The following is a 19,276-nucleotide window of genomic DNA, read 5'->3' on the forward strand; positions in this document are numbered from 1 at the left end:
TGCACAACAGGAACTGAAATACAAGCATCTGCTCTTCTGTAAAGCCTGAAATTGATACTTAATGTACCTTATGATACTGACATTTATAAATTAAACTTTTGAGATCACCTCAGAAGATGTAAAAAAGCAGCACCCTTTAATTCATTGAAATTTGAGAGCTCATTGATCAAGCATTTATTTAAATGGTTTTAATAGATCATAGTAGATCACTGGGACTCAGACTGTCAATTTCAAGTTTAATTGTATACAAGTATGGATAATTTGGATTACTCAATGATTGCCTGTTCTGTTCATTCCCCCTGAAGCACTAGCCCCCCGTCAGAAGACGGGATACTGGGCTAAATGGACCACTGGTCTGACCCAGTATGGCTGTTCTTATAGGTTTGTTTTTAATCATTTTAACCTAAGTCTGATTTTTTGCAGGTTGGCACTAACTGCGGTCCTCATTTTCTAGGAATTTGACTTGAGACCGTGGGGTCTGATTTGCAGAGTGCCGAGCACTCACAGTTGCAGATGAGGTCAATGGGAGCTATGCTTTCAACATGTAAAATGTTATGAAGTTCTAAGCACTCTAAACAAAGATCAAGTCCTAGGCTCCTCAAATTGGGAGCTGAAACTTAGCTGACACTTGGCTTTAATCTGTGTTTTAGTTCCCCAGCTGTAAAATGGGGACATCACCCACTCATCTCACAGGGGTGAGACACCACATTCAGTAATGTCTGCACAGAACTAAGACTATGAGGAGAGCACCACAGAACAGCCCATGAATAACTTATTCTGAATTGGCAGGATTTGGACAGCAAACAGTAGACACATGGGCTATGCAATGAATGAGGACAAAATCCTCAATACCCATTCAGTGCGCATCAATCCTGTGCGCTGAATGAGGTGGGGTGCTGTGGTAGTACTATGTGATCAAGTAATTAACAGCTGTACTACATACACAAGAGGACTGAATTAAGGGTGCACAGGCATCTCCTAATTTGAGTGATTAATTTGCAGCCCTAATATGTTTAATGTAGTTCTACACAAACAGAGGAGGTGCCATGCAGATGGCCAGTCCACTAAGGAGCAGATGTCTGAAATAGCAACAGCCGCCTACTCAACTCCCTGCTCAAGGGAGAGCTCAAATAGCTCAGCCATCCAAAAGAACCAACTGGAAACAGGAACACTGAAGCAGGGGCAGGATCGGGGCAGCTCAGGGAGCCAATACTGCTCCCCTGGGGCTGAATCAGGCTCCAGAACCTAAACTTTACATTAGAGTTCGATATCTAGCACTTGACAAAAGCTTTATAAACCACGTATAAACAAACAGAGACATTGCTGCCTGCCTGGGTGCACGGATTTTCTGAAACATAGCTCAAGAGGACTATTCATGCCTCTTAACCACAAGGCCATGCTGAAACTGAAGTCTAGGGATTATAATTTAAACAAACTGTCAGCTATTCATCTGGCCATCAAGTTATGTGAGAATAGAGAGGTATTGTCCTATTACTGAGATGTGCAGTCTCCTGCCAGTGGCATCACATGGTACCATGCACAGAGCTTGGAGCATACCACATCCAATCCCTGATCACAGGGGCTAACATGGTTGCAGCCTGAAAAAAACAGCACCACACAACATTCACTGTAGTGAGCTCAGTATCAACCCCCTCTCAGATCTACAGATCCCATGCAGACAGAGGGACCAGAAGAGCCTGGATACAGCCTTGGTGGGGAGCAAGCTGCTGATGCCAGCCAATGGTGCGATTAGGACAATTGTGCCAGTGCACTCAAGGGTGTATGAGCCAGGTCCTCTACCCCCTCCACCCCACTGCAGCCCATTACCTTTGCACCACACTCAGCTCCCTTCTGTATGCAGAACCCAATGAACCTGGGGTCAGCCACCTTCACTAAGATGTTGTCAACGCAGTACATATGGATGCTCCAGATGCCTCGCTGCTCCATGTCCTCCACGATGCCATGGGCGCCAAGGGCTCGGTACAGCCCCCCATTGCCATCTGGTGAGGCGAGAACACGTTACTGCACCAGAAGCAAACAGCAGGAGTGAGTATTTGAGCCAGTTCCCAGCTGGATGCCACACAGGGAGTAGCACTTCCTAGAGATTGAGGGAAGCTGCCAGGGGAACAGACTAGACTCTGGTAAGAGGGGCCAAGGTGGGACTTTGGCCTCCTGTGAGCCCACCCCTAGCCCAAATATCCTCTCCCCTGGTCTACCACCTTGCTGTGTCCATTTCCCTGATGCCCTGTTCCAGGCCCCAGCCTGAAAGATGGGATGGGACTGTGACCCTGCAGCAGAGGCTGGGACAAGAAGAAGCCAGCACACAGCCCTGAGTGGCCAGCACCAGTCTTTGCCTGCTCTGTGGGGGAGGAGGAAGAACAGTCCTAGCAGGAGCAGTGTATGCGGGGAATTAGGAGGAGAAGGAACTACATAAGACAGAGGTGTCTATGGGGAAGGGGCTGTGCCAAGGTATGCAGGATGGAATTGTGAGGATCCTAGGAATCATTCCAACACTGAGATGCCAAGTCAGGGCAAGGACGTGGCTCAGCTCAATAAAAATGCCATTGGGCTGCAGGGCACCAAAGGCAGGAAGGATTGGACTAACAGTGGCTTTTGTTCCTATAGGACTAGGAGATACTGAGCCCCTCATCACTACTAAAGCCATGCAAAGCCTCTCCCCCCCCCACCCCTGCCCCATTCACTAATGGCCTAAGCAGTCTCTTTGGCATCTCAGTGCTAACTCCATCACCAAGATGACGGATGAGTGATAGGGCACAAGCCGCTCTGTGCAAATTCACCCCCCTCCGTCCCAGAGGGAAAACAGGAACCCAGCTGTGCTATAGCAGAGCAAACTACTACCCCTAGATAACTAGATAGAATATCAAGAGGGTCACTCCCCAGTTTGCAGGCAAGATGCCAGGCTTTGTTAAACCCATATTTGTCTAAAGGAAAGGGACAGGCAGGCACTTATGGTTGTGATATAGATGTTTTCGGACACTAAGCCTGCAAGCTGCTTTCTGAAAGGCCAGGTCTGCCAGATATGAGGATAAGTTGCGATTCTCTGCCATTTCCTAGAATCAACCTTTGCACAAGTCACCCCCAGAAGTCCCTAGAGTACGTTTTATTCCACTTATGTATTTTCTGTCCCTCAAATCTAACCTGTCCTCCTGGGAGATGTTCTGGGGTGAGGGAAGGGGGTGTCCCTAGCTGCAGTCTAACAAGCTCCTTCCCTCCCACTCAAAGCCTCTTCAGTCCAGCCATTTCTGTGACTCCCCTCTGCTCAAGATTAGCCAGAGCAATACTGGAAATCCATGGGAAATTGGGGGAATGTTGCTGGATTTGGCACAGACCATGAAACGTTTTGTAAATTCTACAGGATTCCAAACAAAGCAATTCTGAATCTAAAAAACACCTGTGAGCTGCTGGCTACATGTGTCTGATGGAATTAGAATGAACTTTCAACCCACCGTGGTTTACCCCACCTCCTCAAGGCTCCTGATCCCCATCACCCTCCAGATCTTGCATTTCAGACCTTCCAGTCTGAACGATCTTGATGCCCTGTTCAAAGCCTTGCTGAATCCGGTCTGCTAGAGAAGTTCACTCCCCTAAACCCCCACTAATGGGATTTCAACAGCAGAGACCTGGTGCCATGGAAACTTTGCTCTTCTCTTCCAGAAAAATCTTGCCGTCAAACCCCATGGCAGGCAGCATCCCTTGCTGGAAAAAGATCACATTTTCCTGCTTTAAACCAAAGTAATTGTGCTTCACGAAGAACTCCTTTGTAGATTCCATTGTTCTGCCACTTGTCATGATGTACCTGCCACAGCAAGAAGAGAAAAACCCCAAATAAACAGGGAGACAATCAGACTCTGCTCCTGCCTGATCTTCACACAGGATTGTTTTTGAAGCCCATGTAGAGCACTCATGGGATAGAGAACAGGACCCCCTGGGATCAGGATGTATCACAGAACAGCTCTCACTCATGTGCGAATCACATGAACATTTCACCTCTGACCAATGAGCTCTCTGCAGCCACAGGTTTGGCAGCAATTGTCTGAGTGGCCATGTCAGGGTCCTAGGGAGCCCTGAGGATGGTGCTGGTGGTTTCCATGAGCTGGGTGGAGCTCGCGGTTAGAACACATGCAGGGGGAAGTTGGATCTGCTGTGGTATGATCTACTGGCACTAGGGAGGATGAGGGCTAGCTGCACCAACAAGTGTTAAGCAACACTTCCACTGACAGTAATGGACTCTGGAACTCGCCAGCAGCAAAGCCTAATGTCTCAGGAGGGGCACTGATGCGGACACCAGGAGGAAGGATCCTTGCAAGGGTAAAAACAATACTGTTCTGATGGAAGGAAGGCTGGTGCTGCCTCCCCACTCTTCCTGGGGTCAGAGGAATCAGCTGTCTTGATCTTCCTTGAAAGGCTCATCCCCCACTGGCCGTGTAATTCCATGACACCAAGGAGTGTAGGGGACTTAGGGACACCAGCCTGCTCCTCTCCTTGGTGTTGGGCTTATCAATACACTTCCTCAGCCAAGCCCACACAGTCTGACACAAAGGTTTCTAACATGCTCCTTTGTGAACCTCCTTGAGCAGGGTTGGACAACGCTTTGCTGGGTAATTTGGCTGGAGGACCCTTTGTCAGCAGCATCTGGCACTGCTGACTTACTCGCCCTTGAGCCTCCTCCAGCAGCAAAGAGGCATCTCCTGACCTTTTGGGGTTCTGCTTGAATCGGCAGCACAGAGAACTAGAGGGATTATGGCTCAGGTTCTAGAAACACTAGCAATGGCTACCATGAATATGGTAAATCAGTGCTTGATGCTGGCCTCCCTGAATGCCCCAGCCAGGATACCAGAGTGTCAGACCCCAAGCAGAGACCAACTGTACAGGATGGGAGACTATCCCAGAGGGATGAGGATGCACAAGCAGCTTAAAAAGGCAAGGCCACAGTAGTGCCTGCAACCAGTGATTAGAAAAACCACTTTCAGAGAAGACTGAACTAACAGGGAGCTAAACTAGATCAGTTCATCCTGTTACTTCCCTGGTCAAAGAGCAGCCACTTCAGAATGAACTTAAGGGCAACTGGTGCTATTCCCCTTTACACCCTTCGGTCCCAGCAGAAATGGTGGAAATGCACTGTAGACCCATACACGCTGCTCATTGGAAGTTTCTGAACCCCCCTGGGCACAGACACTTTTAGAACATAAGAACGGCCCTACTGGGTCAGACCAAAGGTCCATCTAGCCCAGTATCCGGTCTTCCAACAGTGGCCAGTGCCAAGTGCCCCAGAGGGAATGAACAGAACAGGTAATCATCAAGTGATCCATCCCCTGTCGCTCATTCCCAGCTTCTGACAAACAGAGGGTAGGGACACCATCCCTGCCCATCCTGGCTAATAGCCACTGATGGACCTATCCTCCATTAATTTATCTAGTTCTTTTTTGAACCCTGTTATGGTCTTGGACATCACAACATCCTCTGTCAAGGAGTTCCACAGGTTGACTGTGCACTGTGTGAAGAAATACTTCCTTTGATTTGTTTTAAACCTACTGTCTATTAATTTCATTTGGTGACCCCTAGTTCTTGTGTTATGAGAAGTGGTAAACACTTCCTTATCTAGTTTCTCTACACCGTCATGATTTTATAGACCTCAAATCATATCTCCCCTTAGCTGTCTCTTTTCCAAGCTGAAAAGTCCCTGTCTTGTTAATCTCTCTGCATACAGAAGCCATTCCATACCCCTAATCATTTTTGTTGCCCTTTTCTGAACCTTTTTCAATTCCAATATCTTTTTTGAGATGGGGCGACCACATCTGCACACAGTATTCAAGATGTGGGCATACCATGGATTTATATAGAGGCAATATGATATTTTCTGTCCTATTGTCTATCCCTTTCCTAATTATTCCCAGCATTCTGTTTGCTTTTTTGACTGCCGCTGAATACTCAGTGGATGTTTTCAGAGAACTATCCACGACTCCAAGATCTCTTTTTTGAGAGGTAGCAGCTAATTTAGACCCGCCCCATCTGCCATCATTTTATATGTATAGTTGGGATTATGCTTTCCAATGTGCATTACTTTGCATTTATAAACATTAAATTCATCTGCCATTTTGTTGCCCAGTCACCCAGTTTTGAGAGATCCTTTTGTAGCTCTTTGCAGTCTGCCTGGGTCTTAACTATCTTTAGTAATTTTGTATCATCTACAAATTTTGCCACCTTTTTCCAGATCATTTATGAATATGTTGAACAGGACTGGCCCCAGAACAGACCTCTGGGGGACACCACTATTTACCTCTCTCCATTCTGAAAACTGACCATTTATACCTACCCTTTGTTTCATATCTTTTAATTAGTTACCAATCCATGAGAGCACCTTCCCTCTTGTCCCGTGGCAACTTACTATGCTTAAGAGCCTTTGGTGAGGGACTTTGTCAAAGGCTTTCTGCAAACCTAAGTACACTATATCCACTGGATCCCCTTGATTGCTGACCCCCTCAAAGAATTCTAGTATATTGGTGAGGCATGATTTCCCTTTACTCAAACCATGTTGACGCTTCCTCAACAAATTATGTTCATCTAGAAATCTGACAATATTGTTCTTTTATAGTGTCAACCAGTTTGCCCGGTACTGAAGTCAGACTTACAGGTCTGTAATTGCTGGGATCACCTCTGGGGCCATTTTTAAAAATTGGCATCACATTAGCTATCTTCCAGTCATCTGGTACAGAAGCTGATTTAAATGATATCTTACAGACTACAGTTAGTAGTTCTGAAGGAACTCAAGAGTTCTGCAATTTCACATTTGAGTGAATACCATCTGGTCCTGGTGACTTATTGATGTTTAATATATCAATTTGTTCCAAAACCTCTTTGAATGATACCTCAATCTGGGACAGTTCCTCAGATCTGTCACCTAAAAAGAATGGCTCAGGTTTGGGAAATCTCCCTCACATCCTCAGCTGTGAAGACTGATGCAAAGAATTAATTTAGTTTCTTCGCAATGGCCTTATCCTTGAGTGCTCCTTTAGCACCTTGATGGCTATTATTTTTTGAGTCTTTGGCTAACTGTTCCTCAAATTATTTTTTGGCCTCCTAATTGTATTTGTACACTGTTTGCCAGTGTTTATGCTCCTTTCTATTTTCCTCACTAGGATTTAACTTCCACTTTTTAAAGGATGCCTTTTTGCCTCTCACTGCTTCTTTTACTTTGTTGTTGAGCCACAGTGGCTCTTTTTTGGTTCTCTTACTATGTTTTTTAATTTCGGGTATACATTTAAGTTGAGCCTCTATTATGGTCTTTAAAAAGTTTCCACGCAGCTCGCAGAGATTTCACTTTTGGCACGATACCCTTTAATTTCTGTTTAATCATCTCATTTTTGTGTAGTGCCCCTTTCTGAAATTAGATGCTACAGGGTGGGCCGCTGTGGTGTTTTTCCTGCCACAGAGATATTAAATGTAATTATATTATGGTCACTATTACCAAGAAGTCCAGCTACATTCACCTCCTGGACCAGATCCTGTGCTCCACTTAGGACTAAAACAAGAATTGCCTCTCCTCTGGTAGGTTCCAGGACCAGCTGCTCCAAGAAGCAGTCATTTAAGGTGTCTAGAAACTTTCTCTCTGCATGCTGTCCTAAGGTGACATGTACCCACTCACTATGGGGATAACTGAAATCCCCCATTATTATTGAGTTTTTTTACATTAATAGCCTCTCTAATCTGCCTGAGCATTTCAGTCACTATCACCATCCTGGTCAGGTGGTTGGTAATATAGCCCTTCCACTATATTGCCAGGAGGAAGGGGAGCTGGGGGGTACAGCAGCTGCTGCTCTCTGCCCACCAAGCTCTAAAGGCAGTGCAGCCACCAGCAGCAATACAGAAGTAAGGGTGGCAATACCACGAGTATGCTCCTGTGAGCATCTACAGTAATTTGCTATCACTTCTGGGGGGGGGGGGGGGGGGGGGTCATCACAGCCTGAAATATTGAAACCAGTTTTAAATGATACCTTACAATGCATACTTTGTAGATTGTGAACAAAGGTGTATATTCCGTCTACACTGGAATGAGATACCCATGGCTGGCCCATGCCAGCTGACTCAGGTTCACAGGGCTCAGGCTGTGGGACCATTTAATCACAACGTAGACGTTCTGGTTTGCGTTGCAGCACAAGCTCTGGGACCGTCCCATCTTGCAGGCCCGACAGCCTGAGCCAGCTGGCATGAGCCAGCCACAGGTTTTTAATTGCAGTGTAGACATACTCACATACCTTCTTTACTCAGACACCGGACATATGATTTGGAGAGCTGCTCTTTGAAAAGGCTCATCATCCCCACCCATGAGAGTGATGGCCCAGAAAGGTCACAGTCCACATCCTTCTTGAGCAAGGCTGGGAGGACCAAGCTTAAAGACCAAGGCAGAAGAGAAACAATGGCAGACACCCATCTCCCCCACCCAGAGGTGAGTGGACTGAGGCCTAGGTCTACACATAAAAATTAGATAGTCCTGAATGCAGTAGCTAGATCAATAACAATTTCTCACCCTGAGCACAATGGTTAGGTCGATCTAGCTACTGCCTCTCAGAGGTGGATTTAGCTACATTGACATAGAAAGTGTCTACACTATAGCACTACAGTGGCACATCTGCAGCGCCACAGCTGTGTCACTGTAGCACAGATATACCCTTAGAAGAAGGCTTATAATGGAAGGCTGATTGCAACCTTAACTATGGCATTACAATTCATAACTCAATACTTTGCCTGTGTATAGGGTCTTTCAGTCTCCAATGCCTTGCAGAACAACTTAGATGGGCAGACTCTGACCACAGCCACATTAAGGCAATTCACCGACATGACTGCCTCTATGCTGTATCACCAGTGCAAACCTCTAAAGCAGACATCGCACCAGTGCGGCTTAACCTGGTAATTTAATGAGAGCACAGCCTCAGCATAGGCTGCTCTGTGCATGGGCACACCATGTCTTCATTAGGGCTTTGTGCTGGTGTATACCATTATACAGGTTAGACAAACACCTGTCAGGAATGATCCAGATCAGTCATTGCCAACCTTTTTAAGCACATGATCACTTTTTGAATTAAAGTGCAACCCAGGATCTACCCTGCCCTTTCCCCAAGGCCCTGCCTCACTCCCTCCACTGCTCGCTCTCCCCCACCCTCACTCACTTTCACCAGGCTGGGGCAGGAGGTTAGGGTACAGGCTCCAGGCTGGGGCCAAGGGGTTCAGAGTGCGGGAGGGGCCTCAGAGGGGGCTCAGGCAGGGGATGAGATGCAGGAGAGGGTTTGGGGTGCTGGCTCCAGGAAGGGCTCAGGGCTGGGGCAGGGGTGTGTGGGCTTGTGCCAGGCAGCGCTTACCTCAGGCGGCAGCACAGTAGAGCTAAGACAGGCTCCCTGCCTGCCCTGGCCCCACACTACTCCTGGAAGCTTCCAGCACATCCCTGCAACCCCGGGGAGGGGGGCGGGGAGGTGGGGACTGGAGGGGAGTGAACATGGCTCTGCGTGCTGCCCCTCCCTGCAGGCACCACCACCACAGCTCCCATTGGCCGCAGTTCCCTGTTTCTGGCCAATAGGAGCTGCAGGGGCAGGGAGGTGCAGCACCCGGAGACCCCCCTTCCCTTCACCTCCCCATCCCCCAACACAGGGACGTGCCAGCTGCTTCCAGGAGCGGCGCTGGGCCAGTGCAAGCAGGGAGCCTGCCTCAGCCCTGCCGAACTTTTAGCAGCTGGAGACTGCAGTTGACTCGCAGAGGCTCTGTGATCAACCAGTCGATCACAATCTACCGGTTGGTGACCACTGGTCTAGGTAATACTTAGTCCTGCCATGAGTGCAGGGGACTGGACTAGATCACCTCTTGAGGTCCTTTCCAGTCCTATGATTCTATACCACTGCTGACTGCCTTCATGTAGGAAAGGCCAAGGCAAAGATTAGTTACCATGCCCAAGTTTACACAAAGGAAATAGAACCAGGACCAGAACCTAGAACTCTCCCCCAGCCCCCTGCTGCAGACAAACCAGATTACTATCAGGATGGACTGACAATGCACACCCCTTACCATGGAATGACACACTTAGTACCATGCTGTTTTTCAGCCAGCTGCTGCAGTTTCAGGATGCGCTCTGCTTGGATCTGGAAGAGTGTTTTGTGGGATGGCAACCCGACATCGTACATTCCCTTGGGAAAAGAAACACCCAGTCTCGTTCCCTGTCCACCAGCTAGGAGGAGGACAGCTACTTTGCTCTGAGAAATCTGATGGAGACCTAAAGAAAGAAAGAAAATAAGAGTGACCAGAAGCTTTCCCCCTGCAGAGTGGAAGCCATGTGATGCCTTCCAGTTTATGAACAATATCGTTGGAACCATAATCCTCCAGCACCCAAGCTGGCTGGCTCTGGGGAGGAAGGCAGCACAGCCAATCCCAGTTAAACAAAGGCTCTCTGGTTACTGGCAGGGGGACAGGATGGTCTGAGGGAACATGTGTACTGCTCTGTTGACTGGCTCAGTCACAGCAAAGGAGCTCTGTCTGAAGACGACAAGAATGAGCTGCAGAGCAGCCCCAACAGGACTAAACTAAATTCTGGGCATGCTTGTGGTGTTTACACCCCACCCTTCTTGAAAACACCCAGCTCCTGTCTGCCAGGATCACACCACTCTGCCCAGGAGTGGCTCTGCGGAGGGGCAGAGAGATTATCCTTTGGGGTACAGAAGCTCAGCTGGCAGTTTCATGTAGTAAATGTGCTGGAGGGATCTTCAAATCATCCTGTTGCAGGAGTGTAATCCCGGCTCAGCCAAGTCTCTTTAGATTTCTATTTACCCCCAAATCATTGGGATCCACAGTGCTGGGCTTCACAGGACCAGGAAGACAGTTGTCCTCAACTCCCAGGTTTTACAGAGATCACAAGGACAGCCTAGACCAGTGACACATGTGACTCACTAGCCTCACTCTGAGTGTCTCCTGCAGATCTCAGTGTTTTAACATGTGCTGCAGATTTAATTAGCCACTGAGGATGCTTTTACTATGTTATTAGCTAATAAAATACATGGTCAGTCATTTTGCTGTGAGACTATATATAGATATATAAAAAGCAAATATTCTTCATACTGTTTAGTGTGTATTCATTGTTTCATTAACTATAGTACTATATACTCATTTAGTGATCAGCATTACTCAAAAGAGCCACAATAATTTGGCTCCTGAACCACTGATGTCAGAGTATCACTAGCACAGATTAACCACATCATAAGGAGTGGCAAGAGGTGGCCAACCCAGCATGTGTTCAAAGTACTATACAAACATTAACTGTAACACTCAAACCCCTTGTGAGGTACGTGGCTTTATCTTCATTTGGGATTTGCCCAAGGGCAGAAAGCAGGGAGGATGGGAGGGGAGTAGAGTCAAGATCAGAATTCCCAGACTCAGATTTCTGGCCCAGACCTTAATCCCCTAGACAATGGTGCCTCATCTAAGGTAACTTGCCAGACTGCATGTAACACGGATAAGGAACCTGTGCATTCCTATTGCCCAATCTGCATTTCAGTTATGCACCCTTCTTGTTGCACCAGTGTAGATTTTTGTATTTAATGACACCCCACGCCCCCAAATACTGTATTAGTTACAGAATCGAGTATGTAAATTAAAAAAATAATCAAGGTTGCACAGTTAACATGGAATTTTCCTATTTGAAAGTTTAGAAAGGAATTCAACAAACAAAAGGAAGACAGAAAGAAGGGAAAGAGTACATGTGTGTTGCATTAGAGAGACGCATGGCCTAAACGTATGAATGAATGGGAGCCACGAATGCTGGCATTCTAATCCCAGTTCCGCCAGCAGCTTGGGTAAATCTGTACCTCATTTCTTCCCCCCTCCATTCCCATATCCCAATACACATCCTCTCATCTCACAAGAGTTGGTATAACTGCTGTTTTGTAGCTGCATAGTGAAAGATACTCAGCATTTAGAGTATTATAAGAATGTCAAGCATTAGGAGTGCTAGGTTGTATGTGGGGCCAAGATATGAAACAGTTATTCACAGGGGGTTTGTATATGCTAGATGTTGCAGAGCTGGACAGTTCTATCAGAATAGCTTCAGCAACAGAATGTGCTCAGTTGTGTAGCATAGATGTGTGGCTCCACTCCCAAGTCTGATCATTCAAGACAGTTCTGAACTCGTGCACAGAAGTTCAGATCTTCAAGCAATGTCCAAACAGGTGATTGACAGCCCAAAGAAGAGAATTTAAAGTTACAAATAACTGGAAATTTTGGGATTTATATAGCACTGTTATGAATAGTCTTTAAGTCTAAATTTTTTTGACTATGGGAGCCTAAATAGGTGCTTATGGCAGACTAGTTATCAACAGGATTTGTGGTGAAGGGTTCATCTTCAATGGGAGTTTCAATCTTCAGCACTTCATAAAATGTAAGCAATTAATTAGGTGCCCACCCCCGCACGAAGACACTGGCCCTTTGCTCTTTAGCTGTGCCACAATGTAATTGAAGAGTTTGGGTTTCACCTCATGTCACAAGCCTCCAAACAATGGTAAAAGTAAATTCAAATACATTTCAGTTTAGAAAACTATGCAACCATTTTTTCAAATCAACAGAGACTGTTCTTCATGTAGTATACCCACTGGCTAAGCATGTTGTGATGTCTGCACCTGGATTTTCTATCTGCAAAAATGTTTGTCCCCCTCTTCGCAAACACAAAGTGGTTGGACCAATTCACAGAAGTTCATTTTCCAAGAAAACTTTGGTTTCAGTCAAGTTAAATTTCAGCAAAAAAGGGGAAAAAAAGCTTTTGCAAGAGTAAAAGCATTCAAATAAGGCAAAGCTGAACCAAACCAGTCAATTTTATGCAGCTAAGTTGTGCTCTTTCCAAACTGTGCCTACATTTACAGGACAGCTACCTAGAATAGTGCACAATAAAGAATCCACAATGCATTTTCAAACCAATTTCCAGATATTTTCAGACTAGTAGCTCTCACTGAGGAACGTCCATTTAAGTTTCAGAGTTGTGTGTGTGAAGTTTTTTGCATATGATTAGTGTCCAGATTCTCCTACCTTCCTGATGGAAAAGTAGGTCACCCTCTTGATACAGCTACCCCAAACCCCAGTTTGGCCCAGAAGAGTTTAGAAAGTTGCAAGTTTCTACAGACAGGCATTTATAATGAAAAGCATTTTGCAACATTAGAGCTTTCTCCATCAGCAAAAGTGGTATGGCTGTTTTTCCTGATAGCCTTTATAGCAAACAGCTGAGAGTTTACAATGAACCTCCAAAGGTCAAATGCTTCCTGGATAACTTCCTGCTTGGACTCATGCCTTAAACTTGTTTTAAAACATCTGTTAAGGAATGGAACAAAGGGTGCTGCACATATCGAGGTGCACATGCATAGTAACTAGCATGTCAGTGAAAAGTTTAGTAGTCTGTTCAGTTATTCTCTCCCAACTTTACCCAGCCACACCATAGTGTCATATCGAGAGAGCAAATAAAACAAGCAGGGCCAAAGCATCCCCCATACTCTTTTGACACTAGTTGTGTTTAGATACATTAATGCCAACTCTTATGGCACATTCCATCAGTCAATCTGAAAACGTGTTGCAAAGGTGGCCAGTATCATGGTCCTCCTGTTACAGATGGGGATATGGAGGCACAAAGAGGGAAAAATCAATTCACCCAGATCACCCAGCAACAGAGCTGGGACCAACACTCAGCTCCCTCAAGTCTCAGGGAAGTGCTCTACCCACTACATTTAAGTGTAAGCTTTATTGTTCTATTACTGTCTTATAGCAGCTACAAGACTCATTTCACAATCACTCCTGCTGTCTCTTTATCTAAGCTATCATGCCAATTCTAGCCTTACTAGGGAGGTCTACTTTCTCTGATATGCAGTGTTAATGCTGCCTTTTCACACATAGGTGCAGTATTTGAAGGCAGCAGATCTTAGTAACACTCAAGTATCAGGGGGTAGCCATGTTAGTCTGTATCCACAAAAACAAGGAGTCTGGTGGCACCTTAAAGACTAACAGGTTTATATGAGCATAAGCTCAGTGGCACTGCTATGGGTACCCACATGGCCCCACAGTATGCCAACATTTTTATGGCGGACTTAGAACAAAGCTTCCTCAGCTCTCGTCCCCTAGCACCCCTCCTCTACTTGCGCTACATTGATGACATCAGATGGACCCACAGGAAGGAGGCCCTTGAAGATTTCCACCTGGATTTCAACAATTTCCACCCCACCATCAACCTCAGCCTGGACCAGTCCACACAAGAGATCCACTTCCTGGATACTACAGTGCAAATAAGTGATGGTCACAAACACCACCCTATACCGGAAACATGCCTACAGCTTCCATCCAGGACACATCACACGATCCATTGTCTACAGCCAAGCCCTAAAATACAACCAAATTTGCTCCAATCCCTCAGACAGAAACAAACACCTACAAGATCTTTATCAAGCAGTCTTAAAAACAACAATACCCACCTGGGGAAGTGAGGAAACAGACTAACAGAGCAAGACGGGTACCCACAAATCACCTACTACAGGACAGGCCCAACAAGGAAAATAACAGACCATCACTGGCCATCACCTACAGCCCCCAGCTAAAACCTCTTCAGCATATCAATGATCTACAACCTATCCTGGAAAACAATCCCTCACTCTCCCAGACCTTGGGAGACAGGCCAGTCCTTACTTACAGACAGCCTCCCAACCTGAAGCAAATACCAGCAACTACACACCACACCACAGAAATACTAACCCAGGTACCAATGCCTATAGCAAACCTCGTTGGCTACTCTGTCCCCATATCTACTCTAGTGACACCATCAGAGGACCCAACCACATCAGCCACACCAGAGGTTCATTCACTTGCATGTCTACTAATGTTATATATGCCATCACGTGCCAGCAATGCCCCTCTGCCATGTACATTGGCCAAACCAGCCAGTCCCTATGTGAAAGAATAAATGGACACCAATCAGACATTAGGAATCGTAACATACAAAAGCCAGTGGGAGAACACTTCAATCTTCCTGGACATTCTATAAACAGATTTGAAAGTAGCTATACTTGAACAAAAAAAACTTCAGAAACAGACTTCAAAGAGAAACAGCAGAACTAAAATTTATTTGCAAATTTAACACCATTAATTTGGGCTTGAATAGGGACTAGGAGTGGCTGGCTCATTACAGAAGCAGCTTTGCCTCTCCTGGAATTGACACTTCCTCATCTATTGTTGGGAGTGGACTACATCTACCCTGATCGAATTGGCCCTGTCAACACTGGTTCTCCACTTGTGAGGTAACGCCCTTCTCTTTATCATCAGTATATTTATGTCTGCATCTGTAATTTTCACTCCATGCATCTGAAGTGGGATTTTTATCCACAAAAGCTTATGCTCAAATAAATATGTTAGTGTTTAAGGTGCCACCAGACTCCTTGTTGTTTTAGTTAATACTACAAACTCTGCTTCCATTACAACCCTCCCCCAGTGTTCACACACCACTTCCTGAGGGTTCTGTTGTGGCTAAGATTACATGCCTGGGCTCAGTCCACAGTGATGTGTCTTCCACTGGGCCACATCCATGTGCCAGCTTGCACTACTGGTGAGGGGGAAGGATCATTAGTATCTACCCCCCCGCCTTTACAGCACAATGTTCTTCAGTTCAGCTGATGTTTGTGTGCAAATGCGAAACGCCACAAGCGTGTGACTGGCCCTCACGGAGAAGCAGCCACTTGAACAAGTTTAAACGTATTTATGCTAATGAAATCTAAAATTAAGAATTTAAAGAAAGCAGCTTGTGCCCAGCGCAAGCTTTTCGGGCCCCAGGGTCTGCCATTGATCGCAGCGCAGCACTCGGGAGAGGGGCTCCCAGGCACGGAGGCTGTGAAGGGTTTGCTCTGAGCGCACCGCCAGCGTGGCACCACGCAGCTGCGAGCGGGGACAGCAGAGCCCTCCGCTCCCCCCGCACCGGGCTGCGGGCAGCGCCACCCCAAGGGGCTCCCTCCCGCCAGACGCTAAGCGGCGCCCCCAGGCCACGAGCCAGCCTGGCCCGCCGGGGGAAGGAAGCGCCCCGCGCTGCCCCAGGGCCAGGAGCACCCGTGGCAGGCTGCTGGGGAGGAACGCCCGCCAGCCCGTACCTTCGCGCTCCCACTCGGGGAGCCGACCCACGTCGCGGGTGGCGCTGCCCAGCACGGCCCGCGGCAGTGCCTCCATCCGCCCGTCCACCTTGTCGCGGCCGGCCGCGCCCGTGCCTTCTATGGCCCGACGGAAGCTGGAGCCCAGCGCCTCGCAGTCCAGACCCTCCAGCTCCTCACGCAGCGCCCGCCGCTCCGCGCCGCCCAGTTCGGCCCAGAAGCGCAGCAGGTGGCTCTGCCCGGCCGCGGCCAGCCGGCGGCGCAGCACCTCGGGCTCCATGGGCAGGGAGCGCCCGGCAGCCCCAGCCCGGGAACTCACGGCCCCCAACCAGCATGCACCTCCCGCCCGGCTACTGCTGCTGCCTCCACCCCTGCCCACCAGCGACCACGCTTCCCGCTACCGCCCTCATATAGGCGGCTGTACCCTGCCCCCAGGGCCACCAATCGCTGGGCTCAGGAGCGGGAGGCCTCGCCTCCTCAGCCAGGACCACGACGCGCCCACTGGCCCTGACGTCATGGTCGGCGGCGGAGGCGTGATCCTAATGGCTGAGAGCCCACGAAGGGCGGAGTCACAGCCACTTCCGCCCAATCTCTTCCTGGGGCACGTGGCAGGCCCTAGCGTATGCGGGTGGGGGCTACTCCAGTCCTCCACCAACTCCGCAGCTGTTTGCCATGGTGATGTTTGTGATGTCACATACACTCTACGTAGCCGACTCATGGGGAAAGCAAAGGGAGAATCCTCAGCACTTTCTCCCAACCACGTCTCACATCACCCCTCCCGCCTCCACTCCCCTCCCCCACAGCACCTCTGCCTGCTTCCACCCAGCCTCTCCCTTCCCCTCTGCGCTCCCCCACAGCACCGCTTCCTACTCCCACCCAACCCCTCCCTCTTCCACTCCCCTCCCTCACTGCATTGCTCCCACGCAACCCTCTTCCCCTCCCCCACAGCACCTCTGCCTGCTCCCACCCAGCCCCTCTCCTCCCCTCTCCACTCCCCCACAGCACCGCTTCCTACTCCCACCCAACCCCTCCCTCTTCCACTCCCCTCCCTCACTGCATTGCTCCCGCAACCCTCTTCCCCTCCCCCACAGCACCTCTGCCTGCTCCCACCCAACCCCTCCCTCTCCACTCCCCCCACAGCACCTCTCCCTGCTCCCACCCAATCCTTCCCCCCTCCACTCCACTCCCCCCACAGCACCTCTCCCTGCTCCCACCCAATCCTTCCCCCCTCCACTCCACTCCCCCCACAGCACCTCTCCCTGCTCCCACCCAACCCCTCCCCCTTCCACTTCCTTCCCACCACAGCACCGCTCCCTGCCCCCACCCAACCCCTCCCTCCTCCACTCCCCATCCTTCACAGGACCACTCCCTATTCCCACCCAACCCTTCCTCTCCCCCACTGTGTAGCTCCCTGCTCCCACCCAAACCCTCCACCCTCCACTCCCCTCCCTCCACAGCACTGGTCCCTGCCCCCACCACACCCTTAAAGCAGCACTCAAAGACAATAAGGCCACTGCGGAGAAACTAAATTAATTCTTTGCATCCGTCTTCACGGCTGAGAGTGTGAGGGAAATTCCCAAACCTGAGCTATTCTCTTTAGGTGACAAATCTGAGGAACTGGCCCAGATTGAGGTGCCATTAGAGGACGTTTGGAACAAATTGATAAACTAAACAGTAATAAGTCACCAGGACCTGATGGTATTCACCCAAGAGTTCTGAAGGAATTCAAATGTGAAGCAGCAGAACTACTAACTGTAGTCTGTAACCTATCATTTAAATCAGCTTCTGTACCAAACGACTGGAGGATAGCTAATGTGACACCAATTTTTACAAAGGGCTCATAGATTAACATAATTTGTTGGGGAAGAGTCAACATGGTTTTTGTAAAGGGAAATCATGGCTCGCCAATCTCCAAGAACTCTTTGAGGAGATCCACAAGCATGTGGACAAGGGTGATCCAGTAGACGTACTGTAATCAGGAAGGCCAAATCACACTTGGAGTTGCAGCTAGCAAGAGATGTTAAGAGTAACAAGAAGGGTTTCTTCACATATGTTAGCAACAAGAAGAAAGCCAAGGAAAGTGTGGGCCCCTTACTGAATGAGGGAGGCAACCTAGTGACAGAGGATGTGGAAAAAGCTAATGGACTCAATGCTTTTTTTGCCTCTGTCTTCACGAACAAGGTCAGCTCCCAGACTACTGCACTGGGCAGCACAGCAAGGGGAGGAGGTGACCAGCCCTCTGTGGAGAAAGAAGCGGTTCGGGACTATTTAGAAAAGCTGGACTAGCACGAGTCCATGGGGCCGGATGTAGTGCATCCGAGGGTGCTAAAGGAATTGGCGGATGTGATTGCAGAGCCATTAGCCATTATCTTTGAAAACTCATGATGATCAGGGGAGGTCCCGGATGACTGGAAAAAGGCTAATGTAGTGCCCATCTTTAAAAAAGGGAAGAAGGAGGATCCTGGGAACTACAGGCCAGTCACCCTCACCTCAGTCCCTGGAAAAATCATGGAGCAGGTCCTCAAGGAATCAATTCTGAAGCACTTAGAGGAGAGGAAAGTGATCAGGAACAGTCAGCATGGATTCACCAAGGGCAAGTCATGCTTGACTAATCTAATTGCCTTCTATGACGAGATAACTGGCTCTGTGGATGAGGGGAAAGCAGTGGACGTGTTATTCCTTGACATTAGCAAAGCTTTTGATGCGGTCTCCCACAGCATTTTTGCCAGCAAGTTAAAGAAGTATGGGCTGGATGAATGGACTATAAGGTGGATAGAAAGCTGGCTAGATCGTCGGGCTCAATGGGTAGTGATCAATGGCTCCATGTCTAGTTGGCAGCCGGAATCAAACGGCGTGCCCCAAGAGTCGGTACTGGGGCCGGTTTTGTTCAATATCTTCATTAATGATCTGAAGGATGGCATGGACTGCACCCTCAGCAAGTTTGCAGATGACACTAAACTGGGAGGAGTGGTAGATTCGCTGGAGGGTAGAGACAGGATACAGAGGGATGTAGACAAATTAGAGGATTGGGCCAAAAGAAATCTGATGAGGTTCAACAAGGACAAGTGCAGAGTCCTGCACTTAGGACGGAAGAATCCCATGCACCGCTACAGACTAGGGAC

General features: G+C 48.3%; 1 protein-coding gene across 3 annotated transcripts in view; it reads right to left on the reverse strand.

Annotated features, from left to right (window-relative positions):
• Positions 1–16,669, reverse strand: part of UAP1 (UDP-N-acetylglucosamine pyrophosphorylase 1) — a 36,237-nt gene extending 19,568 nt beyond the window's left edge. The window contains exons 1-4 of one of the 3 annotated variants that reach the window (XR_005226449.2): positions 16,158–16,666; positions 10,072–10,276; positions 3,642–3,817; positions 1,828–2,000 (exon numbers count right to left, since the gene is read on the reverse strand). Coding sequence is in view for 2 of the 3 variants with exons in the window: in XM_037906462.2 (XP_037762390.1) it covers positions 1,828–2,000; positions 3,642–3,817; positions 10,072–10,276; positions 16,158–16,434 (831 nt within the window). In the remaining variant the exon portion in view is untranslated. Of the gene's footprint in view, positions 1–1,827; positions 2,001–3,641; positions 3,818–10,071; positions 10,277–16,157 lie in introns of all 3 variants that reach the window. The other 2 variants (XM_037906462.2, XM_037906463.2) reach the window with 2 other exon arrangements.
• Between the last annotated feature and the right edge of the window lie 2,607 nt (positions 16,670–19,276).

This window comes from Chelonia mydas, chromosome 8, assembly GCF_015237465.2.
Source record: "Chelonia mydas isolate rCheMyd1 chromosome 8, rCheMyd1.pri.v2, whole genome shotgun sequence".
Taxonomy (NCBI): Eukaryota; Metazoa; Chordata; order Testudines; family Cheloniidae; genus Chelonia; species Chelonia mydas.